The sequence below is a fragment of the Camellia sinensis genome, chromosome 11, assembly GCF_055761805.1.
Source record: "Camellia sinensis isolate YWXY chromosome 11, ASM5576180v1, whole genome shotgun sequence".
Taxonomy (NCBI): domain Eukaryota; kingdom Viridiplantae; phylum Streptophyta; class Magnoliopsida; order Ericales; family Theaceae; genus Camellia; species Camellia sinensis.
In genome coordinates this window covers 175,249,659-175,275,717 of record NC_138971.1, presented here as the reverse complement: position 1 = coordinate 175,275,717, position 26,059 = coordinate 175,249,659, and the positions used below count along the sequence as shown (strand labels likewise).

Below are 26,059 nucleotides of genomic sequence, written 5' to 3'. Positions count from 1 at the left end.
GAGTTAAACCCGAATTACCCGATTTGCCCGAATTGCCCAAATTGTAAATGAATTTTAGTTTTTTTTTTTTTTGCAGCTACATTATTAAATTATTAAAATTTGACTCTATTTAGATTTTATTTTTTATTTTTTTATAGAAAATCATTAATACCATCAAAATAAATAATTTATATAATGTAAGAGATATGCTACTATAATAGTCCTTACAACTTATGAGTGAAAATAAAAAGAAAAAAAAAGTAAGATCTTATGTTATTTGTATATATAATATACATTCAATATGATTTAATAATTAAACTACTTTAATATCATTTAATGGCTAATAATTTATATGTATATTTAATATTTTATATATCTATATATGTATAATTCGGGTTTCGGGTTGCTCGAGTTGTTTGACGTCTTTGCCCAAGCCCGTCCAAATTTAATTCGGGCTTCTAAATTTTTGCCCAAGCCCACACCGAATTTAAAAATATTTTATCCAAGCCCTAAAAAAACTAGGTTGGACTCAGATTGCTCGATTTGAGCCCGTACAAGTTGCACCCCTATATAATACTACTCAATTATGTTTAAAATTTTAACACAACTTTGACAACTACAAAGGCCATCACATTTGATTGGTAGATGAAATAATAGAATTGAATTAAATAATTTTATATTAAAAGGTTGTCTGAGATGATCTAAATAAATACATTTTTTGATTTTTTACGAAAAAATGTAAAATATTGATTGGATTTGAATTGATGTAGTAGAGAGATGATGTGATTTAAATAAAATGATGTGACTTAAATAGGGATGTGATTTAAATAAAATGATGTGACTTAAATAGGATAGTGACTTTTTGACTTTTTTAGATTATTTCAAACTAAGCCTTAGTTCAATTTTTTTTTTTCATCTAAAGATTAATTAAATAAGAACCTAATCACATACATTAATATCAAAATTTATGTAATTCATCCCAAATTATAGCTGGGATTTCATTATAACATGAAAGAATGACGCTCCACTTACAAATAAATAATATTAAAAAACATATATAGCATAATTATGAAATATCAAAAATATCTTTATTTTAAAATTCACGTTGGGACAAGTCCTCCTAATCTCTCCCCACCTTCAGGTGCAACCCCTATCAACATATTAGGAAATTAGATCTACAATTAAATATTTAATTTTTAGTATTTATCAAGGTTCACACTTTCCTAATGGATAGATACTCATTTTGTTGAGAAGGGATGAAATAACTTACCTGGAGACAATATTTTTATAAATAAAAAAAAAATTTAAAAATTTCTCTCAAAAATAAGTTATTTCGAAAGTATATTCCTTAAACAACTTATTCCACTTAATTCTATCCATAAATCAAACCTTACTTAAGTGTTTATGTGCATGCAATCTTATTTTAGCTTGAGCAACAAAATAATCTCAAAATAAATTAATAAATAAGGATTTGTTTCGCTTTCAGAGATCGGTGGACATTGATGTTCACTCGACAGTCTCCATATTTTAGGTAAGAACTAGAGGAGAGGCAAGTCCTTTTTTTTAAAATTTTGTATGACTTTTTTGACCGTTGGGACAATGGGGGACACAGCCTTTCCCCATTTTTTCAAGAACATTTAACAACCTACTCTTGTCCACTTATTATTAATAATAATTGAAAATTTTATATTTTATTTTTAATTAACAGATGATCTCAAGTCAATTGTTAAATGGTGGTTTGGGGCCCTTAAGTAACCCCGCGTCAAATATATCAGTACCAAAGTGATTTTGATTCATAGTTTTTTTCCAATATTAAATAGGGATAGAAAGTGAAGAACATGTGGACCATTCATTTTGTCAAGGCTTAGAGCAATTCTAACGGTGAATAGGTAAAATAAATAGTTAAAATTATAATTTAGTAATGAATAATGTAAAATAGTTAGAGGATGACAATGTTGCCTCAACGGTCAAATTGCTATTTTGTAGCAATTCCAACTTGAGTAATGTTACACTTACCATCTTTTTATACCACCTTCAATGTACTGCCTCATATATTAACACATCATTCGATATAAACATGAGTGGTATGAAAAAAATGACAAGTGTAGCATTATTGTTCCAACTTTCCCTCCATTTGACAAGCACACTAAAATGCATCACAACACAATTTTGCAAGCCCAGTCGACGCGTAGGTTGTTTGGAAAGTCGTTCAGGCAGTCGTCCAAATTTGTTGTCTTTCTCTCTCTATTTGTTGTGCTGACAACTTTAACTATAAATAAAACTTGTGCCAAATTTAACACAAGATACAACAAAGTTATAATTTGGCAAAAATTTTAACAGGCAGTTAGAACAGCATTTTTTAGAACTATAACTATATTTTGACTTTGGCTTTGGCAACTTTTATAATTTGTTGCTGGAGATGCTCTTATACGTAAATCATTTAACAACTATAATCAACGTCATATTATTTCATTATATTTATTTTTTTAAAAGTGAACAACTATAATCTTAAAAATAGACTATCAATTTAGAAAAATGTTTGGTGGTCACAATATTCGCGGCTCAAATGGCTCGAATTGACCAAAACGACGTCGTTTTGTGTTGTTTTGTGTCCAAAACGACGTCGTTTTGGTCAATTCGAGCCATTCAAGCCTGAGAAATTCGGGCCCTCTATCATTGCTGATCAATTTATTTGAAAACAATTATAATAAAATCATACAACAATGACTATCAAAATCAATATAATTTTTTTCATAGTTCTACACATTATTTCATCTCATCTAATTCTATAGCATAATTTATCTCCCACAATCAACAGTCTCATCATTTTCAATCTTATCCAATATATATATATATATATACTGAAATATTCATACAATATGGTCAAAAATAGCAAAGGAAAATCCGTGAAGATTAAAATATAGAGTGATCGTATTATTATTTTCTTTTTCTACAATTTTTTTTTTTTTTTTTTTTTTTTGTGGGGTACCTTTTAAACAACTACCACTACTCACGGGACAAAATCTTTCTTGGATTTTTTTTTATGTTCTTTTGGCGGCTCAAATTTTCATTTCTTACCTTTGACTAAATTTTACAGTGCAGAAAACAACGTTGATGTGAAACGTGTAGTGCTGCTGGGTCATCATCTACTTGTTACTCTACAAAATACATTTATTTTTACACCCAAAGACACTCACGATGAGTGTGTTTATGATTTTTCTATTTTCTGATTGAATTGAATGTTCAGTCTAAATTCTTATTATGCGTATATGTTATCGAATTCCTAACGTGGATACAGGGTAAGAATTAACTTTTTTTTAACTAACTCAAACTAGCTCATTTTTAAATCAAAAAAAAAAAAAAAAAAAAAAAACTAGTTCATTTAGCCAAATTCTTGTATACCTAGTAAGGTGTACACAGTATAATTCAAACAATTTAAACAATTTGAGAGTAAAATCATAAATCAAATAACTGATTAACAAATAATCAAATCACGATTTGGATGGTTTGAAAAAAAATTGACAAATTGAAAAATACTATTAACCAATTATCAAATATTTACATAATATATTACACTAAATTTGCTAAATATTTTTCATATATATATATATAACACAAACTAATTTTATATACATATAACTATTAATTTATAACAAATTTTACATTTTAAATCTTTCTCACGCTCATTTTTAATTTAATATTTCATTAAAAGTTAAAAAATACATATATATGAACGAAACAATTTCAAAAATAAATTATAAATCTTAAAATTTAATCCACAATTGGCGTATAGAAATTTATACTAGTAAGAGTCCACAATACAAAGTCCAAGAAGCATGACCTTTTTTGAAGAAAAAAAAATAAAAAATCACTTCAAACTTTGCGACTGATCATATATGCGAGTGTAATTTTGTTAAAAGAAAAGAAAAAAGAAACAAAAATAATAATAATGATGACAACTATTTCATTCCCCTTTCCTTTCTTCCTTTGTCCTTCCTTTTCCATCTAAATTCTTCTCAAATTCTTCATTGCTCAACTAATGGCATTACTGGAGAATGATCTAAATGCCTTTCCCTGACCAAATCGGTCCAGACTACTTTGGTTCAGACTACTCGAATTTGGGGGAAATCGGCTTATTTTTATCACCCTAGTCCTAGCATGAAGCAATCAACCTCACCCAAACCATCACACACTACTTCCCCTAGAGCACTGTCAGGGTTTCAGCATAACCCATCCAACCAGTAAGTCTAAGCAACAAGGACATGAAAATTTTGGTGAGCGCAATCACACATCCAAAATTTCCCATGGAAATGATGTGAGGAACATAAACAAATCCTAGGGAAAATAAAATTTAATAGCAACAGTTAAAATTCAATCCTTAGGCTCCATAGGCCTTCATAAAATTTGCAAAACCTGCAGTTAAATAGCACAAAAGCCTAATAAGATTCTTGATGTTAATACTTACACAAGTCCACAAGTTGGCAGTTTTGAGTCCTCAGACTTAAGACAGTTAATATGCGTGCTTCATGATGTTTCTGAACCTGGCTGGACCAGCTTCTAAGGTAACAACGGATACGCAAGATCGATAAATACAACGAGAACTGCAAGAAAGATCCAGAGAAAACTTAAGGCATTCGTCGGCGCTTCTTGGCAAGATTCTCAAAAACTTGGTGGACATCTTCTGACGTGATTGGCTTTGATGAGTCAAAGGACTCCTGTCAATATCATGCACATATCGGCTCAATACACTTGTCAGAAAATACTAAGGAATTGAAAGAAAATTCTAACTCTTACGACTTCAGCTTTACAATCTGAAACCAAGGACATACCAGGAAAGAATGAATCTCATTCTTCATGTCAGCAATGCCATTCAGGATCTCCATTTTCTCCACATGACCAAGTTTATTGAGAAAATTTAACTCAACACCCTCCTGTTGCTGCAACTTCTCATCCCTCTTCTCCTTTGCCATTTTTTCATATTCCGCGATAGAGTCCTCCTTGTCGAGCAAGAAACCAATCCCCTTTTGGGTATAGAAGTTTCCACATTTTTCGCATCTGCAGAGAACATCTCTCCAGTTTTTAGAAAGAAACATTGGTTTACTCTTCTCTACAAGAGGTGGAGATACAACCAGATCAACTCTAACAACACATTGAGTGCTTGGACCAGCACCCTGAATGCATTGATTTGAATCTGTATTTTTGTCAGAGTTTTCACCGACAAGCAAATCCTTCACAACAGACACTGTTTCAGAACTAGCCACAGTCACGGGACAATTTACTTTGGGAGATTCTGAAGAAGAAATTCTATTATCAAGCTTCTCAGAGGACCCACAAGGTGTAGGTGCATCTTCCAGCACACCTTTATCTTTGGTAGCATTTGTAGGGGTAGCCTTAGTGGTCTCATGTTGCCTTACTGCCGCCCAAATGGTTTGAGGATAAAGGGTCAAAAAAGAACAAACTGCTGAGCAGACCTGGCAAATAAAATCCTCATATAAAGGCTCCCCTTCCTCATCTCTTGGAATCTGTAAAAATAGCAAAACAAATTAAAGGTCAGAAGATAACTCCAGTGAAAATTAATACATACTGTGGGGCAAAAGGAAACTACCATTTTGGCAAAAAACTTAAATATTTAGATTTAAATCTAGATAAAAGTGTAAATATTGGCAAAACACCCCACGTAGTTGTGACAAGACTGCTGGTCTGAGTAGATAATAATATGAACATGAGTGAGCTATACAAAAACAAGTGTAGCGAAAAAAAAGAGGACTTGTACAAAAACAATTGTATATTATACCCTGCCTACAACATAGCCTATAGAGCAGTATAACCAGACCAGGTCCCAAAAGTTATAAAAATGTGGAAGGAAAAGCCGATAACCAGATTGACACTCACTAGGACCTTTTAATAGGTGTATGACGGGCAAACCTCAAACAAAGATACAGTCCATGAAAAAGAGGCATGAAATATAGAGGTTTAGAACAAGGCTCATAAATTGAATTTTACATCAGCTATTATCAAGAAGATGCAGGATTTAAGTCCTCCTTAAAATTTGGATTTTTTATGTTTTTTTTTTAAATATCAAAGGATGAATGAATAAACTTCGAAACAGTGTGTAACCGCATTACATATATATTACAATGATCAAACTTCGCAATAACTTAAATACAATATGGAAACACAAAATTATATGGATACCAAGAAAAAAGGTATGGAAAAAAGTGCCCCCTGTTTAATTACAATAAAATAAAATCTACAACCTTACAACACATGTATAACACATTCCCTTCACTAATTAAAATCTACTCAGTGATAGGTTTTATAGGGACTAATATGAAATTTATCACCCAATTAACAACTTTTCCTTTTATGCCAGTTATCTAATATGGCACCATGGATAATTCTCCCCTATAAAACTCCACACCTTTTACCGCTGGGCATGTAATCATTGGAATGACTTGTACAGATATAAGATATAAACAAAATTAAACTAGAAGGCAGCCTTATAGAAAAGGATTGAAAGACATGTGAAAGAGATATACTACCAACCTCATCAGAAGATTCAAGCCCAATATGTTCCTCATGAAACCAGTCCTCACAAATACAGCACTGAATCATCTCTACCTGTTCCTCGGCTTCTGGATCAGGATAGGGGCGACCGCAGGTGCAATATGAACCTTTGAAGTTATGATTATATGAATTCTCCACATTTTCGATATCTTTGTTTGGGAAAAGCTTGCAAAAGAACTCCCCAAACTTTGAGTTTCCACAATCACACCTAAAGTTTCTCTTGGTCCACAATTCCACAATCTACTCCAAATAGCAAAAAGTAACTACCATCAAATGCAAGCAAAAAGTAATACGACAAGATCCGAGATTATAAAACACAAGGTACGAATGACAAGATTGCATATTTAATAAAAAATCTGATTTGACAAAGAAAACGAAAAAACAGATTCGAGCAGAGATACGAGCAGAGATACGAGCAGTGATGCAGTGATACGAATGCACATCAAATGCAAGCAGTGATGCAAAGATATGAATGCACATCATTACAGGTCCTCTCCATTAATAAAATGACAAACGGAATATAAGCGATTAAGCCAATACTAGTACTGTATTATGAAGTAACCACACTGTCACGGATATAATAGGTAGTATTTCATTTAAATTTGAATTGAAGTAATATGTAAGGTAGAAATTCAAGTCATTAACATAAAAGAAAAATCAGTTAAGTTCAAAGTATGAAAACCAAACTCTATAAGGAGGACTATCATGGAGATTAAAGCTAGATGTCAGTAACCATGGCTAATGAGACTCATTATATCCAAATGGTTTGTTTTGAATAAGCAAGGATCCTTGGACAAATATTCACATGACCCCACCCACTCCCCTCCTCCCTTTTCTCTTCCCAAAGGGTAGTTAATGCATGCCAAATGTCATGTGTGATTACCATATAACACGACAACACAACTGGAAATTAAAACCACAAAACAAAAACAAAAAACAGAACAAAACAAAACAAAACAAACAAACAAAAAAGAACAAAATGAACCATAGATGCAGTAACATAAAAATTTTTAAACTTGGATAGATTGACGTTATAGATACTTTCATGGCCTCATAATAAGTTAATATTTAATTTTACTGAAGAAACTCTCTTATAAATGCATTTGATAAATTGTAATGCTTGGCAAATATAGCGCTATGAGCACTACCTATAAATAACACTGACATGTGTTCACAAATCTACACCCATAAGTTAATGAGATATGTATCACAGAAAGATTATACTGAGAATACCTCATGGCCATCATGGCAAGACAAGCTACATGCTGTGCAAACCCCGGCATTCCCATCAGGAGTGCAGGTCAAGCACGAGAAAATCGCCTGCCTCTTCATATAACCTTTGGTATAGGTGCACTCTTTGCCCTCATCGCCACCCAAAACCAAATCCGCTTCCTATGCATTGGCATAGAAAAGAACGCAACATCAAAGTAAAAAACATTATATAACACAGAAAGCTAAAGATAATAAAAAACAAAAAAAAAAAAACATTTTGGTCTCGAAATGAGATAGAGTTGTACAGAGAGATAAAAAAAAGTGCCATGAAAATTTGGCAAACAAATTTTTTTTCTCATTAGCTGTCAACTTTTGATTGTTTATTACACGGGAAAGAAAAATAAATAAACAAATAAAACAACCTTCAAAGTTTATCTAAAATGAAAAAATATATATTTCTCTATGCCTCATTTTTCTGCTGGTATTCATTACTAAGTGAACCACAAATGAAACCCCACACTTACTAAAATTCAAACATCAACACAAATTAAATTTAGTTCTGACATTTTAAGTTTTATTTTGACATCCCATCTACATTCTCAGTCAAAATGGCACATATGTCTAATATACTTGATGGTTTTCTCATTAAAAAATTGTATCTATTTACATTTTATTCACACCTTTGCCCATGATAGTACAACATAATTAATAACAAAACAAAAGTTTAATTACCTATTCTTTTAAATTAACAAATCATAATAACGAATTACAACCGTTACATTTCTTATTCCAATTTTATCCTCCAAGTAATCTAATAATTCTTATTATGTCCTGAGAGGGAGATTTATGATCTGAGATTGGGCCGTGACGTTAGCCGGGCAGATTTGGGCCGAGGTATTGGGCTCCAAGATCAGGCCGTGATATTGCTCGGTAATGGCAAAGCCCACGTGGAACCGAGTTATCTGATCTCGATTCCGCGAAGGCCGGACAGGTGGAGGAACAGCCTAGATGAGGCTCCCCGGCTCACGCGTTGCAAGGTTGTAATGCACGCACCTTAACCCGGTAGGAAAGCCTGTGCTTGGAGCTTGGCCGAGAAGGTCTTTGGCTGACCGGCGTCACCAATCTCCAGCTCAGCTTCGCCGGAATACAGTTAAGCACGGCTGGAATTAAGCCCGGTAGTAGGAAACTACGACATCAACTGCATTTGGGCATGTTCGGTATGGCCGTTGATAGCCGAGATAAAGTTGCCCGGCCGCCGTGCTCCCAGCAGAGTGGGCTGGCAGTTGGGTTAGGTGATGTATAGCAAGATTTGTGCTGACAGATGGGATAACAGAGCCACGTGTCGAGAGACCAATGGGAGTAGATTTGGGACGCAGAAGGGTATATAAGCATGTCTGCGCCCCCTATACGCGCGACAGGAACACTTTGTAAGGAAATTCTTACACTCAAACACTCCTCTCTCTCTCGCTCTCTCTCTATCCTAAGATGTGCGCTAACTTGATCGTCGAAGGGTTTTTCCGGCCACACACCGCCGGGTAACTCAACGTTATTTGCTCGCAGGTAATCGGACAGAAACGGAGCTCGGAAGAAAGGAGTACGGGCTTGCCGGAATATTTGCTCCCCGTACAATTGGCGCCGTCTGTGGAAAGCTTGATAGACAAAACCTTATCTTCCAGGCTCGTCTGATCGCCGTCTATGGCGATCAACGATGAGTTTCCGTTGTCTGCCATAGACGGAGCCACCCCGGAGTTCACCCGAAAGAGAGAAGGACCTCCCGCCATCCATCCAATGGCGGACTTGGAGACACCCACCGGAGGACAGTCAGGAGACGCGCGGGATAAGCACGGAAGAAGTTATGGTCATTCACGAAATCCAGATGGTCATTGGCGGCGGAGAGAATCACATGCCCGACGTCTGGAACACAAGTTGAGGAACCAAGATGCCGTCATCCAGCGAATAGCGGCAGAGATGGAGAAGCTCAAGCAGCATGTCAAAAGGAAGGGTGTAGCTGAAGTGGGTGACCACAGTGAGCGCAACCCATCCCGCCGTTCAGGCGGTCAGAGTCAGCGACGCACTCCGTCTATTTCTATTACCAGAAATTACCAGGTTGGTGATTCCGACGTGCATGCAGAGAAGTCTAGCGCGCAAGATAGCACTTACCGGCCCTCACGTCCGGTGACGACGTCGAGGTACTCTTACTCCGCTCATTCAGAGGATTTGCGGGCGGTCTTAAAGGAGCGGGCTCGCCGGCGCGAAGCTCAGAGGATACCGGCATTCCAGTGGCTATCCTACGGGGTTCACGCCAGCGAGGAGGTCGGAATGCCTCCACCCCGCCAAGCAGCGCCACTCCTGGTGGATTCAGATTTGGCCAGGTTAAGTGCCACCCCTTTCTCCCTGGAAATAGAAACAACACCGCTTCCGGCAGGCTTCCACCAGCCAAAGTTCACGCTTTTCGACGGGAAAACCGATCCCTACATGCATGTAAGTCATTTCCGACAGGTCATGGCCAGACATAGGCGGAATGACACTCTTATGTGCCTCATCTTTCCGTCAAGTTTGGGCGAACTGGGCTTGAAGTGGTTTGAAAGGCTGGCGAATGGGAGTATTGAGAGGTGGCATCAGCTAGCCGAAGCCTTTGTCACGCGCTTCAAAACCAACACAAAAACACCAAAGGAAGTCGATCACCTACTGAGTGTCAAGATGGAACCGAGCAACACATTTAAGGCTTACAACTATAGATATTGGGAGACCTTCAACGAGATCTTAGATTGCCCGGTCAACCTTGCAATCACTCAATACAAGCGTAGTCTCCCGGTCGGACATAGACTGCGGGACTCGCTTACCATGCACCAACCGACGTCCATGGGCCAGCTCATGCAGCGCATCAATGAGCACATCCGAGTCGAGGATGATGCGTCAGCATCTACCGTGAAGGCAACTCCGGTAACAACAGACAAGAAGACAGCAGGCAAAGTGCACGCAGTTGGGCAAGAGTCCAGCCGCTCAAGTGACCGAGCAGAGGAATCGGACCGTGGCTCGAATCGCAAAAACCGAGGTAGAGGACGTCGGAATGACCGGGATGACTACCCCCGAGATGACATAGCGGAGGCAAACAGAAGGTTGAAGGCAAGGACTGGCATAACCACGGTCTTCAAGATTCCGATCTATCGCATACTTAGTGAAATCCGAGACGAGAAGTATGCCCGGTTTCCTGCTAAGTTGGGCAATGGACAAAAGGGCTACAATCCGCGGTATCGTTGCACGTTTCATCGGGAGCGAGGCCACCGGACTGAGGATTGTTTGCCATTGAGGCAACACCTGGAAGAGCTAGTCGCGGCCGAGCACCTGGAACTTTACATTGATAGAGGTGTTACGCAAATCAGGTTCCAGTTGATCCGCGGGGACTGAATGACCGAGATGCACCTCCTCAAGGGGTTGTGAATGTCATCCACGGCATAGTGGAACCGGCGCGTGTTTGCGAGCTTCGTGGTATGATCAAGAAGGCAGAGCACATGAGGGAAGTTTTGTCAGTTCAACCTGCGCTCAAGAAGGAGAAGACGGAAGCGAAAGATGTGATCAGTTTCTCCTCAAGGGACTTGGAGCCCATTCAGACACCGCACAATGACGCCTTAGTAGTTACACTCTGCGTCAAAGATTTTGAAGTCAAACGGATCTTGATCGATCAGGGAAGCTCGGTCGAGATCATGTACTACAACGCTTTCAAACAGCTCAAGCTCCGAGATACGGATTTGGCCCCGGCAACATCACCATTGGTTGGTTTCAACTCACAACCGGAGTGGCCTTTGAGAAAGATTATCCTGCCGGTCAAAGCGGGATCCGTGGTCAAACAGGTGGAGTTCTGGGTGTTACAGGTGCCATCTACTTACAATTTGATCCTTGGAAGGAGGTGGCTTCACGCTATGCAAGCCGTGGCATTGACTTTTCACCAAGTAATGAGATTTCCCTCGACTATGGGGGCAATCGAGGAGATTTGGGGCGATTAGGTCATGTCAAAAGCAGTGCTTCATGGCAGTCAACGGGAGCCGGGCTGCCAAAGGATTTGTTCAAATGATTAAGGGACCGGAGGACCAAGGTGTCTTGGATGATGTGGGCACCAAGGCCCAAGACAAAGCTGTCGAGGAATTGGTGGAGGTGCGAATTGATACAGAGCAGCCGGACAAGTTCTTCTTGCTCGGCTCAAGCCTTACAGCCACAGAACAGACCGAGATGGTTGAGTTTTTGATGGCCAACATCGAAATTTTTGCATGGTCGCCTTACGACATGCCCGGCCTCGATCCAAATTTTATTTGGCATCATCTCAATGTCTTCCCCGGAGCCAAGCCAGTCATTCAGCGAACAAGGAGATCGGCACTGCATCACGCCGAGGTAGTTGCGGAGGAAGTCAAGAATTTGCTGGAGGCACAAGCAATTCAAGAAGTGCACTATCCTCGGTGGATCTCAAATACAGTGGTGGTACCGAAGAAGAATGGGAAGTGGCAGGTTTGCGTTGATTACAAGACCGTCAACCGAGCTTGTCCGAAAGATAGCTTTCCTTTGCCTAGAATTGACTAGCTTGTGGATTTGACGGCTGGACATAACAGGCTAAGTTTCTTGGATGCCTACTGCGGCTATCATCAGATTGCCAAGCATGGCCCCAACCGAGAAATCACTTCATTTACTACACCAAAGGGACCCTTCTGCTACCGAGCCATGCCTTTTGGTTTGAAGAACGCCGGGGCAACTTTTCAGCGAATGGTGACCACGATGTTTGCTCCTTTGCTGGGCCGGACAATGGAAGCTTACATTGATGATATGGTGGTTAAAAGCCGGCATCAGGCAGATCATTTGTCCGACTTGGCCGAGATGTTCGCCATTCTCAAAAAGCACAAGCTACGCCTGAATGCGTCTAAGTGTGCTTTCGGCGTAGGATCTGGAAAATTTTTGAGATTCCTAGTCACGAACCGAGATATTGAAGCAGACCCTACACAAATCCAAGCCGTGCAAGAGTTAAAACAGCCTAGCTCGGCGAAAGATGTGCAGCATCTGGCCGGAATGGCCACCGCGCTTAATCGATTTATAAACCGGTCATCAGATCGCTGCCACCCTTTCTTTCAGTCCTTAAAATCAAAGTTCTCCTGGGATGAAGAGTGTGACCGAGCTTTGGCCAAGCTCAAGGAGTATCTGTCTTCAGCGCCACTGTTGGTCACACCGGAACCTGGAGAAGAACTCTATCTTTATTTGGTCGTATCGCAGCATGCAGTCAGTGCGGTGTTTGTCCGGGCTGAAGGAATCAAGCACCTCCCCATCTTTTATGTCAGCAAAACTTTGCTATCGACAGAGTCGAGATACTTGCCGTTGGAGAAGCTTGCTTTGTCATTAATGATGGCTTCAAGAAAGTTGGCGCACTATTTCCATGCACATACCGTCATCGTCTTGACCGAGTTCCCCCTCAAAGCTTTATTCGAGCGGGCAAACTTCTCCGGTCGGATTCTTAAGTGAGCGGTCGAGTTGGGACAGTTTGATGTGAAGTTCCAGCCGCGCACTGCCATCAAAGCCCAGACTTTGGCCGACTTCGTCGCCGAATTCTCACCTGGAACTCATCCTGTATGCCCGGTCGATATTACCGCGGCAGATGATGAGGTGCACGCAAGACCATCCGAGATACAACCAGTTGGTGGAGGTAGCAACGCAGAGTTTGCGTGCACCACTGAAGCACCCTCAGTTTGTACGGTTTTACCACCCGGTAATGCGATGACGGAGTTGAGTATCACCGACCAACCTGCTCTGTCCGGTCCCGCATCACCAAAGGAGGAAGAAATGGAACCACGCAACTCAAAACCTACGGCCGGCATAATACCGCAACCTGGTGATTCGCCTACGGACTTGAGCATTGCAGATCAACTTGCTGAGTCCGGTGCCGAATCATCAAAGGTGACTGAATTGGAACCAATCAACACAGTACTTGAAACCGAACAACCGAGCAGTCGTGACCCCATCAACCTTCAAGCCTCTCAGGACCCCTCAGAATGCTGGAAGCTCTTCGTGGGGGAGATGTGGAAACTTTTTGTTGATGGAACGTCGAACCGTCACGGCGCCGGGCTAGGTATAGTTTTGATATCACCAGACGGGTTGACAATTGAACACTCTATCACCCTTGGCTTCCCAGCATCCAACAATGAGGCCGAGTACGAGGCGCTTTTAGCCGGTCTCAAGAGCGCGCTTCAGATGCAGGCATCAGAGTTAATGGTTTACAGTGATTCCCAGCTTGTGGTTAACCAAGTTTCTGGGGTCTACCAGACAAAGGATGACAGAATGATAAAGTACCAAGCTTTGGTCAGGGACCACATCAAGCGATTCCAGGCGATCAGGGTCCAACAGATCGGCCGAGAAGAAAATAACCGGGCAGATGAGCTGGCCGGCCTGACCTCTATGGTCGACCGCTCATTTCCCAACCCTCTTTTGATTGAATTCCTACCGAGACCCAGTATTGAAGAAGCCGGACAGACGGAAATATTCTGCGCCGAGCTAGATCCTTCCTGGATGGACCCTATCATCGTTTTTCTCAGAGAACGGACTCTTCCAACCGACAAGAAGGAAGCACACAAAGTGCGTGTAAAGTCAGAGCGGTTTTGGCTCTCTCCTTCAGGCGTTTTATACAAAAAGTCTTTCACCGGTCCTTACCTGAAGTGCGTGCACCCGAGTAACGTGGAAACCTTCCTGTATGAAATTCACGAAGGCATCTGTGGCAGTCACATTGAGGGCAGGTCCTTGGCCTACCGAGCTATTTCACAAGGCTATTGGTGGCCGTGCATGAAAATCGACGCCCAGAAATATGTTCGCAAGTGCTAGAAGTTCGCACACCAGATCCATCAGCCGGCCAGAGAACTTCTTCCCCTAACCAGCCCTTGGCCTTTTGCAATGTGGAGATTAGACATAGTGGGGCCGCTCCCAACAGCACCAGGCAACCGGAAGTTCTTCATCGCAGCAACAGACTACTTCACCAAGTGGGTTGAAGCCGAACCTTTAGCAACAATCAAGGAGAAAGACGTGAAGCGGTTTGTCTGACAGAATGTGGTAACACGGTTCGGCGTCCCTAAAATTTTGATCTCTGATAACGGCACCCAGTTTGACGGTCGCCTATTCAGAGGATTTTGTGAAGATTTGAAGATTGAATTCTACAACTCCACTCCGGCTTACCCACAGTCCAACGGTCAAGCCGAGGCGTCAAACAAGACTATTCTTGACGGACTGAAGAAGAGGCTTGAGAAGGCCAAGGGAAAGTGGACCGAGGAACTTCCCAGCGTCCTCTGGGCATACCGTACAACCCCTCAGAGGTCGACCGGGGAAACTCCATTTGCTTTGGCTTATGGCATGGAGGCGGTCATTCCATTGGAAGTTGGCATGCCCACTCTCAGAAGTAAAAGTTTTGAGCCCGAGCTGAATGCCGAGGCCATTGCTCTGGAATTGGATCTGGTGGAAGAGCGCCGAGAAAAGGCTCTCATCCATGTGGCCGCCTACTAGCAAGAGCTCTCCAGGAAGTACAACAAGACGGTGCACCCCAGACCGTTTAAGGTGAGTGAATGGGTCTTGAGGAAAGTTATGGGCAATATCCTGGAGCCAGGAAAAGGCAAGCTAGGTGCAAATTGGGAAGGACCCTACAAGGTAACCGGCCTGGCGGGCAAGAGGGCATACCACTTGGAGGATTTGGATGGTAGAGCAATCCCGCAGCCATGGAATGCGGCCAATCTCAAACTGTACTATTTCTAGCTTTTGTTTTCTTTTTGTGCAAAGGAATTTTTTGCCTTACACTTCAGAATGTAAATTTTTTTTGTCAATATATAGAAGTGTCTTCTTTGCCTTAGCATTTTGATTGATTGCTTTGAATACTTGAGATTCTCAACCGAGATGATTTACTCCAGTTGAAGGAATTGATGATTTGTTCAACTCAGAGATTCCAACCGAGATGATTTACTCCGGTTGAAGAAATTGATGGTTTGTTCGACTCAGGGATTCCAACCGAGATGAGTTACTCCGATTGAAGGAGTTGATGGTTTGTTCAACTCAGAGATTCCAACCGAGATGAATTACTCCGGTTGAAGGAGTTAATGGTTTGTTCAACTCAGGGATTCCAACCGAGATGAGTTACTCCGGTTGAAGGAGTTGATGATTTGTTCAACTCAGAGATTCCAACCGAGATGAGTTACTCCGGTTGAAGGAGTTTATGGTTTGTTCGACTCAGAGATTCCAACCGAGATGCCCTACTCCGGTTGAGGGAGAGGATGTTTTGTTCAATTCTATCAGAATTAAAACCGAGATGGTGTATTCCGGTTATACAAGATGTTTTGTTCAGTTCAGGCATGCTCAACCATGATGGTTTAGTTCGGTTGAAAGAATTAGTGATTTGTTCAACTTTGTTGTTCCCACCGAGATGTTTATTCCGGTTGAAGAAGTTCCTCAATTTTACTAAATTTACCGAGATGTTAACTCCGGTCAAGCTAGTTGGTGATTTGTGCAACTTCGTGATTTAAACCGAGATGTTTTGTTGAAGATAGAGTTCGAGAAAACTGTGCAAATACTTGATGAAATTAAAGCTTTTCATTGATAGAAAGTTAATACAAAAGGAGGGGCAGAGAGCCCGGTTACATGTGCAAAGCAAAAAAAAAAAAACAATAGAAAAAAGAAAACTAAGCGAAGGGAGAGAGATTGGTGAATTCATCATCCGGAGTTGTCTCCAAGTTCATTGCTGGAGATCGGTATTCAACACCGAGCTCAGTTCGGCCGGGCTGCTCCTGTTCTGGTTGCTCCTCTCCGTCAGTATCTTCCCCAGCCTCTTCCTCTTCAAGCCCTTCCTCAGCCTGAGTTTGCAATGCACTGAAGACGTCATTGGCATATGGCATGAGGTAGGCCGGCAGGGAAACAGGCGGCGGGGTGGCAAAGACGTCAGTATCAGGACCCTGACCGAGATGCTCGCAGGCAGACTTCCAACCCGCTTTGAAGTAGATGTCTTGGGTAACGAAGACCTGCTTCTTGTAGCTTTCCTCGGCTTCTAGGAAGCCGGCGTTGTTTGCATCTCGACAGTCCTTCTTCCTTGACTTTTTCAGAGCGTCCAGCTCGGCCTGGAGCTCATCGCGCTTCTTCTCGGCCTCGTCAAGCTGACCGTGCAACCTGTTGTTGTCAGCATTGGCGATTTGGAGAGATGCTTTTGCCCAACCAAGCTCGGCTTGGAGACTTTGGACTTGGCTGTCAGTGTCGACTGCCTTTTGCCGAAGTCGATGGATGCGCTCCATGACTAAGTGTTGTTTTTGAATGGCCTGCAAAAAGGAAACCTGATCAGAGAAGAAGAAGAAACCGTGCAAACACTAGTGAAAATTAAAGTAGAAAGTTGAGACTTTTACCCTGGTCATAGACTTCATGACTGATTTCACCAGTCGGGTGTCAGGAACGTGGTCGCTGCCAACCACGTCGCTCGACAGGAGAAGGGCTTTGGAGAGATCAAAGGCAAGAAGATGTTCTTTGTCTCCCTTGACGGAGGCCGTTGCCGGGATCTCCTTTCCCCGGTGCTTGAGCTGCGGTCTCCATGCCGGCGTTGGGTCAGCTGTGACGATAGGTTGCTCGGTGGATAGTTCGGTAATCAGCTCGGCAGACGGGTCCGCGCGAGCTCTTTTGCCAGCCCGACGTGTTGCTTGGCTTGACTCCCCGGCAGCTTGAGAAGCTAGGGCGACCACGGCGCCCCTTGACTAACCGGCGGCTGGAGAGCAGGTGACGACGCTCGGTATCTCGGCAGACGTTACGGTGAGCAGGTTTTTGATTCGGCTTCGTTTGGCCATCTCTTGCTCTTCTGTCAACCGAATTAGTGGAACGTCTGGCAAAGTTGGATCTAGAGGAGGTGATGGAGCACGGAGAAAGTCTGTAACTTTACTCCGGCAGGAAGCAGAGTATCTGTAGGTTGGAGTGTAACCGAACAGCTCGTTGCAATCTCGGGGGCGATGGCGGAGCACAGTTCGAATTGCCTCTACGTTGAGAAATTGGTAGTTGGCTTGCAAGGCTTGGATTACTGCAAAAGAAACAAGAAAACTGGTTAATTACAGAATAAAGAAGGTAGGCTGACCGAGCAAGTTTGAGCGGCTTACATAAGGAACCGAAGTTCTTGCTTATAAACCAGCCCGGTACCTCGGCTGTTTCGTAATTGCCGACACCCAAAAAAAATCGTCGTCGTGCAAGTCTTTATCCGGGGTGCCGGTTACAATTTTCTCCTTGCCCGGTCTGATTTTCAAATAATAGGCTAGGTCGTCACCGGTGTGACCCATCGTGTATTGCCTTAATATCTCGGCTAGACCTAAGTTGGTGCCTAGCCGATTGTTCAGTTCATGGACGTCGTTGATAATTCGATAAGTGTTGGTGGACACTTGTGTGGGTGCCAGCCCTGTGCGGCGGAGGAACTCGGTGATAAGTGGGTTTAGTGGAAAGCGGAGGCCTCCTTCGACGATGGACAGCACGGTGAAGGGGCATTGTTCTGTTCTGCCCCAAGGCGTGGTCTCTTCTTCTGCGAGCTCAAGGTGGACGTCGGCCGGGATGCCGTACTACTCCCTGAACGCAGCTAGCGCAGCTGGAGTATCCACGAGGAAGCGGAATTTTCCCATTTACGACCGGCTAAATTAGCTCGGCTGTGGTTTGGCGCTGTCAGGTGATTTGTGGCTGCTCGATCTTTGGGAGCCTCAGGAATGGTCAATGGTCCCCTTGGACTCTGCAGGAAAAAGAGGGCAAGTGTAAGAGGGAGCGCGGTCGCGCAAAGCGAGCTTGACTTTAGCTCGGTCGTCTAGAGTGCCAAACCACCTCGGTCGTAGATGCTAACCAAGGAGCTCAGCCGCCCAAGCAGACCAGATTTTAGCCCGGTTGAGCGGCCAAGACCTTTGTTATCCCGGTTCTTGCTATAGTTAAGTCTAACAAGTTATTTGCTCGGTCGAGATGGTTTTTTGGATCAAACGAAGACCTGGAGCCCGGTCCGCCCCAGTTCTTCGAAGTTCATCAGCGAAAATGAAGAACACCATGAACAGTGGGAGGTTTGGGACGATTTCTATGGCCTATGTCCTAAGAACTACGTTTTATTGCCCTATTGTGTGAAATATCAAGGAAAATAACAATAACAAGGGTTGGAGGGCTTACCAATATGGAGCGGTGGCTGCTTCTTCTCCAAGCACGAGTTCAGGAATGGCAGAGGAGAGGCAAGAGCTCTGGGTTGCTTGGAATGGCAGTGAGTTAGTAAGAGCTCAAGGAAGATGAGGGGGGGAATGTTTATAGAGGAGACGAGACCGCCCAAATTCAAATTCTGGCAAGACGGCGAGTTGGCTGCTCAAGAACCAATGGCAGCCCGCCACGTGTCCCCATTTATGACCACGTCAGAACTGAAGAGACAAGTTGAAGAGTTGAGTCAACCGGGCTACTTTTAAAGAAGAGGAAGTCAACCGAGGAGTATAACCGGGCAAGTTTGCAGACAAGAATGTCAACTAGCCCGGTCGCCATTTCGCATTCTGAGGACTAAGGAAGTGTTATCCCGGTCGAAATAAGTAATCCCAGTCACGCTTTTGCGGATGGAATTAAGGGGCAATTAAAAGGGAGATTTATGATCTGAGATTGGGTGACGTTAGCCGAGCAGATTTGGGCCGAGGTATTGGGCTCCAAGATCAAGCCGTGATATTGCTCGGTAATGGCAAAGCCCACGTGGAACCGAGTTATCAGATCTCGGTTCCGCGAAGACCGGACAGGTGGAGGAACAGCCTAGATGAGGCTCCCCGGCTCACGCGTTGCAAGGTTGTAATGCACGCACCTTAACCCGATAGGAAGGCCTGTGCTTGGAGCTTGGCCGAGAAGGTCTTTGGCTGACCGGCGTCACCAATCTCCAGCTCAGCTTCGCCGAAATACAGTTGAGCACGGCTGGAATTAACCCCGGTAGTAGGAAACTACGACATCAACTGCACTTGGGCATGTTCGGTATGGCCGTTGATAGCCGAGATAATGTTGCTCGGCTGCCGTGCTCCCAGCAGAGTGGGCTGGCAGTTGGATTAGGTGATGTATAGCAAGATTTGTGCTGACAGATGGGATAACAGAGCCACGTGTCGAGAGAAAAATGAGAGTAGATTTGGGGCGCAGAAGGATATATAAGCATGTCTGCGCCCCCCATACGCGCGACAGGAATACTTTGTAAGGAAATTCTTACACTCAAACACTCCTCTCTCTCTCTCTATCCTAAGGTGTGCACTAACTTGATCGTCGGAGGGTTTTTCCGGCCACACACCGCCGGGTAGCTCACCATTGTTTGCTCGCAGGTGATCAGACAGAAACGGAGCTCGGAAGAAAGAAGTACAGGCTTGCCGAAATATTTGCTCCCCGTACATGTCCAATCTCCAATTTTGTCCTCCATTAATTATCAATGACCAAAGCATAGCCATTACAACTAAAACACCAACTTTGTGCTATATCATTTGATTCGTTTATAGTCTACTAAGCACGCATACAGACACAGGACGCGGGTTCAAGTACAAAACAATAAAAACATGTTGACACACTAATTTTAAAAGAATGAAGACACAAACATGTTAAGCACGCAAAAACCAAATAGATATCTATTATTCTATTTATATCCATATATGAATAGAATAATAAATTATTCATACCTTGAGTGACAAATAAATTCATATTTTTATATGAAAAAAATAACAAATAATTTATTTTCCATGTCTACTTTGGAAAAGATGCAAGAATAAAAATGATTAACACCTATTTTAAGATGGCCCAAAGTATTCAAAAAATAAAGGGGAGTTATTAAAGCCAATGCATAGAGATTCCAAATTAAAAAATCCTAAATTAGGGATTCATAGACATGACTTCTTTTAATTTTAACCATTTACCCCTAGTTTCATTTCTTTCAAACTTGCGCGAAGAGTCCAAGACCCTTGATGTGTAACATACCTATGTGCCAAAGTGTGTTTGATTTTAAGAAAACTAGAAAAAGAAAAGGAATCATGTGGACTCATTTGACACATATCTAACACACATCAACAATTGTGTCAAGATTCAAGAATTTTGATGTTCAACACGTGTCAAAAATGAACACACCTCATATTCATGATTCCTAATTAATACTAGATATTATATTCTATTAATATTTTTAACTAATTTTATGATTTTACCTCAAATTGAAAATCAATTATGTCCAAGGCAAATTTCAATTGTCTTCATATCTTTTTAACTCTTTCATAAACGTTCACGATATAAGCCTTACTTATTTATGTGTTATTTCATAATCTTCTCTATGCAACTTACCCATATAATCCCAATTATACCTTCTTTTCTTGATTAGCAATAATCCAACTTATATCTTATATGAATTAAAATCGATTTTGGCCTTTAACTTATATGCTAGTAAATTTTATGTTGTTTATCACATTTTGTTTATTTTATTATGTCTTTAATAGTCATTTATAGGAATATTTCTTTCCATTTTTGTACTAGATAAGTAGTTTATAGTATATAAAAAGATATTGATTTCCATGTATGTATGTCTTCAGCCTTTCATTTTTATATTTTCCCTTGACAATAATTGATAACAATTGAGTTGTAACCCATCAGGGTATTCGACTGGTAAGTTGTATAAGTTCTATCCATGAGGTCTTAGGTTCAAGTTATGATGTCCTATTTTGCCCGATATGTGAGGCTAGTGGGTGATCACACACACATATCCCAAGTTTGTGCTCCTGGGGTGGGTGGGCCTAGGATCAATTCTCGATTATTCAAAAAAAATAATAATAATTGAGTTGTTGGCTAATGTAAATGTCATATAAATCTTCTATTTTTTTGTTTACACTCTTGCAATTCATAGTAACTTGTTTAATTATAGTGGTAATTCCATAAGTCCTAATTTTTAATGGATGATGATAATAATCATGCTATTGTGCATGTACACAAATAGATATAAACACAAGCTATTATATAATAATATAAGTTATAACAATGACCTTCATTTCATTTTAGATAAAAATTTCTCACTTACATGAATGCATAACAATTTTAAAAAGATAATGATATAATTCCTTCAATGTTACTTTTTATCAACCTCTGCCAAGACTCGCATACGAATCTCTTCAGCTTTAAGCTCTAAAAGCGCAACATCTAGAGTAGGCAGAGAAGATTTGTGCAGGGGCTGGTCTCTGATGGACTCAAGCTGTGGGTTTTCAACTAGCTTGACTAAAAGAAATACCATATTAAAGAGCACAAGATGGAAAATGGAGACTATGGGGACCATAGGTGGTCTTTTTTTAAATCCATCAAGCTCGGTCAAATGCAGATGACTAGGAGTAAATACAATTCTAATATTGCAAAAAGGATTAGTTCAACCAGTTTTGAAAAAATCCCAAAAAATAGACTGCTTACCACCAGACTGAAAAACAGGTTGTTAACTTACTTCTCAAAACTAAAAACTATATGATATCATACACTCACTCTTCAATTGGATAGTAAGCAAATTAATATTGAAAGTGATCTTTGGAATCCTACGGGATTATAAACGATGTTCTGAGCTTAGTGTCCATTGTGCAAAATAAATTCCAATATTCTAGCAAGAGAAATCAAATACAATAAACAAGTAAACCAAAAATAAATAGAAATAAAAGAATAAGAGGCTGCCACATCACTGGAGGTGCATAATCACATATACCTGAGTAAGCAATCCTTTCTTCAAAAAATCATAATTTTCAAGTACTCTCTTAAGAAATATTGCATATTCTTAGAACTTGCTTTCAATCCCAAAACTTTATTTTCTTCCCCATATTCATAATTTACATTTCGAGATCAACATAAACGAACACACACTCCAGCAAGGAGTAATTTGATTCACATTGAGGGCAAAAATAGATAACAGAGGAAGGCCAAGGAGAGCATGGTCTAACATACTAAAAAAGGACATCATTGCCATGAACTTGACTGAGTAGAGATAAAGCCAAATGGGTCCATGTAATTGGGATAAAATTTGTTAACTTGAGCTGACAACACATTAATAGGACCTTAGGATTCTCGTACAATTGAACAAACTAACCAGAAACAGAGCCATTAAGTATTTGATCATCCATATACAATTGAACAAACTAGCTTGTTTCATAGTGCAGTAAGCATTAGAAGCTGTCGCAAACCATAGTAAACCAAGTGACCTTTAAACATTCAGCAATCCTCTGCCCAACAAACACTAACTTATAATAAAAAAAAATTATTGGGCAAGAACCAATAGAACCATTTGATTGACATAAAATCTAATTAAACTGTGAGCATTATGGGTTCCAATTAACTAAGCCAATCCAACAAAAAGCTAAGAAGTAAGTCCTCGGTTTCCTCAGCACCTAAGGCTGTGTTTGGCTGGGGGATTTGATGAGTGATTTAGAAAAAGAGAGGAAAAAAGTGTGTGAAACTAAGTAAAATGCATGTATATTTATTCATATTTCAACTATCTTTTTCCTTTCCCTTCTCAAATCCCCCAACCAAATACAGCCTTAAAAAACCAAAAATCCCTCATTCCAGAATTCAATTTACTTATCTTTCCTCCATTTTCTCAGCAAACAAACACACAGTAAGGAAATAATATAAAACATCAAGACATTTGCATGCAACCGAACCCAAAAAAAAAAAAAACTAGGATTTTAAACAAGGCAGAGAGGTTACCAATTCCTGATCCTCAACATCCTTGAGGTACTCGTGGATTGAAACCGTGGGCTCAGCTTCAGCTTCCTCTTCAAACACATCAGCCATTTTTATCCAAATGAGATCAAAAAACAAATTTTCTCAGTGAAAGCCCCAAATTCGATTGAACAAACCCGAAACAACTGATGAGGACTGTTGTACAGAGCCAAAAAAACCTATATTCTTCGAGAAAAGAGGTCGAACATGGCTTTTCGAGACATGTTAGGATATCAATTTATCGGTGAAAACAATAGAGAAGGTGATCGCAGAGAGGAGTAAGGAGGGTTGAGATTACGTGGGTCTTGAAGACGAGTTAGGGTTTTATATGAGACTAGGGACTCCGTGGACATTTTCCCGCCATAATAGAAGGCCAAGTTGTCTACTTTTTTGATGAAATCAAAAAAAAATGTAATCCCTTCCCTCCTAATTTTTTCACTTTTTTTAGAGTTCTTTGCCCTCAATCTATGCACATTTTTTTGCCAATAGATTGGAGTTGTATATAATATAGATATAGAAATTGAACATTTTATATATCTACCAAAATACATTTTATTATTCATAAAACAACACTAATTATTCGTTTATTTGATCTTAATCTTTATTGATGTACATACGACAGTTTTTATGATAGTCAATTTTATTAAATCTTAACTTTGTTAATCTATTTTATTATATAAATTGATATAGTTAGTTTCATCTAATATAAGGGTTTATAGGAGAGTATTGGTTTTTGCACTCTCATTTTTATTGAAATTATTTTTATACTTTTGTGCTTGTTATCTAATTTTATATACATGTCAAAATTGTTTTTTAAAGAGAAAGAATCAAAAGTATAAAGGATTGAGAATGAATGGGTAATCAATGCAATTAGTAAAAGTGTAAAAAACTAAAAATTTGCAACATTTCTAAAAAGGGCAAAAAGATAAAATGCTTTTAATAAAAAGAAAGTATAAATAAGGTTACCTTTATATAAAGAGATTAATATTAAATTGAACATTTAATATTTGAGAATATACGAAACATTAGTACAAATATATCATAAAATATATATAAGAAAGAATATAAATAAATATAATGAGAGATATCAACGTATAAATGAATAATAACATAGCAAGGTAACCAATTGCATATGTTATAAAAATAAATGTAAAATTACAAATTAAGAACCATTGAAAATATTATCCATTACATCTAATATATGGGTTATTTTTGTTTTTAATTAGATGCCATTGCTTAAAACTTAAAGATTAAAAATTAAAAACATTTGTGACAAAACTTGAATGCTTTATAATATCAGTGGCGAAAAAAACCAATCAGGCTTAAAGCCCATGAAATAACCCATATGACAAAACCATTCCAGGCCCAAAGAATAAACACATGTGTATTCTTTGCACAAACTGCCTCATTTTTGTTTTTAATTAGATGCCATTGCGTAAACTTTAAAGATTAAAATTAAAAACATTTGTGACAAAACTTGAATGCTTTATAATATCAGTGGCCAAAAAACCAATCAGGCTTAAAAGCCCATGAAATAACCCATATGACAAAACCATTCCAGGCCCAAAGAATAAACACATATATATACTTTGCACAAGCTGCCTCGCTTAGGGATAGATTTTTTTAATAACTTTTTTATTTTTTAGATAAAATATAATGTAAAAAAAAAAATAATATGTTTGAGATTATTTTTTAATTTTTTACAAAAAGATGGATAAAAAGTAAAGAGAAAATGAGATTTTTGACTTTTTTGTATAGGTTGTTGGCTTTTTGTTTTTTTAATGACTGGTTGACTTTTTGACTAAAATCACCACTTGCCCAATGATATAAATGGGAATTTTTTTTAGCGACTTTTTTACATATCTTGTCTCTTTTTCTTTTTTCTTTTTCTTTTTTTCTTTTAAAATTTTACTGTACTAGACATCCTAAAAAATAAAACAAAAAAATAGACCATAAATTACAAGAAAAATATTGTTGCTTTTTGTATTTAGCGAACTTTTTTTTAATTTGATAAATTTTTTATTTTAGGGCATTCTAATATAGAAGTACTTAAAATTTTTAAAAAAAAAAAAGAAATACACTAAAGCCAAACAGTTTGAAAAATAAAATTTTGACTACAAAATTGTTGCCAAAGAAGTAAATAAAATTTATACACAAAATTCTCTTATAAAATGACATGATCATTTCCGATACTTTTATTTTAAACCCAATATTATAGAAATATTATTAAATACTCTTTGAATACTATGTGACATTGTCTATTTAATACTTTCAACCAATGATAAATTAGCCCACAATACACATTAATAAATGAGCTATTGTTTATCTCATACATATCTAACAAATGTGATGTAGCATATCTAACTTGTAAAAAAATTCATTAATTAACTAATTGTAACATTATACAAGCAGTATCACATAGCGTTATAATATAACTACATAATCATCCAAATACTATTATTATAACTGTAGTGATTACTACGAAGATCAAAGAGGCATTCCTTTGAATCTTTAAAAAAAATTATTGATGATGGTGATTTACTATTTTAAGTTTAAATTGTCCATTGTTTTGGTACATGTT

The 26,059-nt window shown here is 39.6% G+C and overlaps 1 protein-coding gene across 1 annotated transcript; it reads right to left on the bottom strand.

The window, feature by feature from the left end:
- Positions 1-4,343: 4,343 nt before the first annotated feature.
- On the bottom strand, positions 4,344-24,778 carry LOC114283662 (PHD finger protein-like protein). Its single transcript, XM_028226535.2, has 5 exons — positions 23,464-24,778; positions 7,780-7,938; positions 6,526-6,786; positions 4,809-5,501; positions 4,344-4,694 (listed from the first exon to the last, which is right to left on the bottom strand). Exons 1-5 carry the CDS (start codon positions 23,548-23,550, stop codon positions 4,605-4,607), a joined length of 1,290 nt encoding a protein of 429 aa, XP_028082336.2. The 5' UTR covers positions 23,551-24,778; the 3' UTR covers positions 4,344-4,604.
- Positions 24,779-26,059: the final 1,281 nt, after the last annotated feature.

Excerpts from the sequence above, each read along its gene's own strand:
- LOC114283662 (XM_028226535.2), bottom strand. The coding sequence starts at position 23,550 with ATGGCTGATGTGTTTGAAGAGGAAGCTGAAGCTGAGCCCACGGTTTCA. Across the intron at positions 6,787-7,779 it reads CTTGCCATGATGGCCATGAG|ATTGTGGAATTGTGGACCAA; the intron begins GTATTCTCAGTA and ends TATTTGGAGTAG. Across the intron at positions 4,695-4,808 it reads ATGAGATTCATTCTTTCCTG|GAGTCCTTTGACTCATCAAA; the intron begins GTATGTCCTTGG and ends TGATATTGACAG.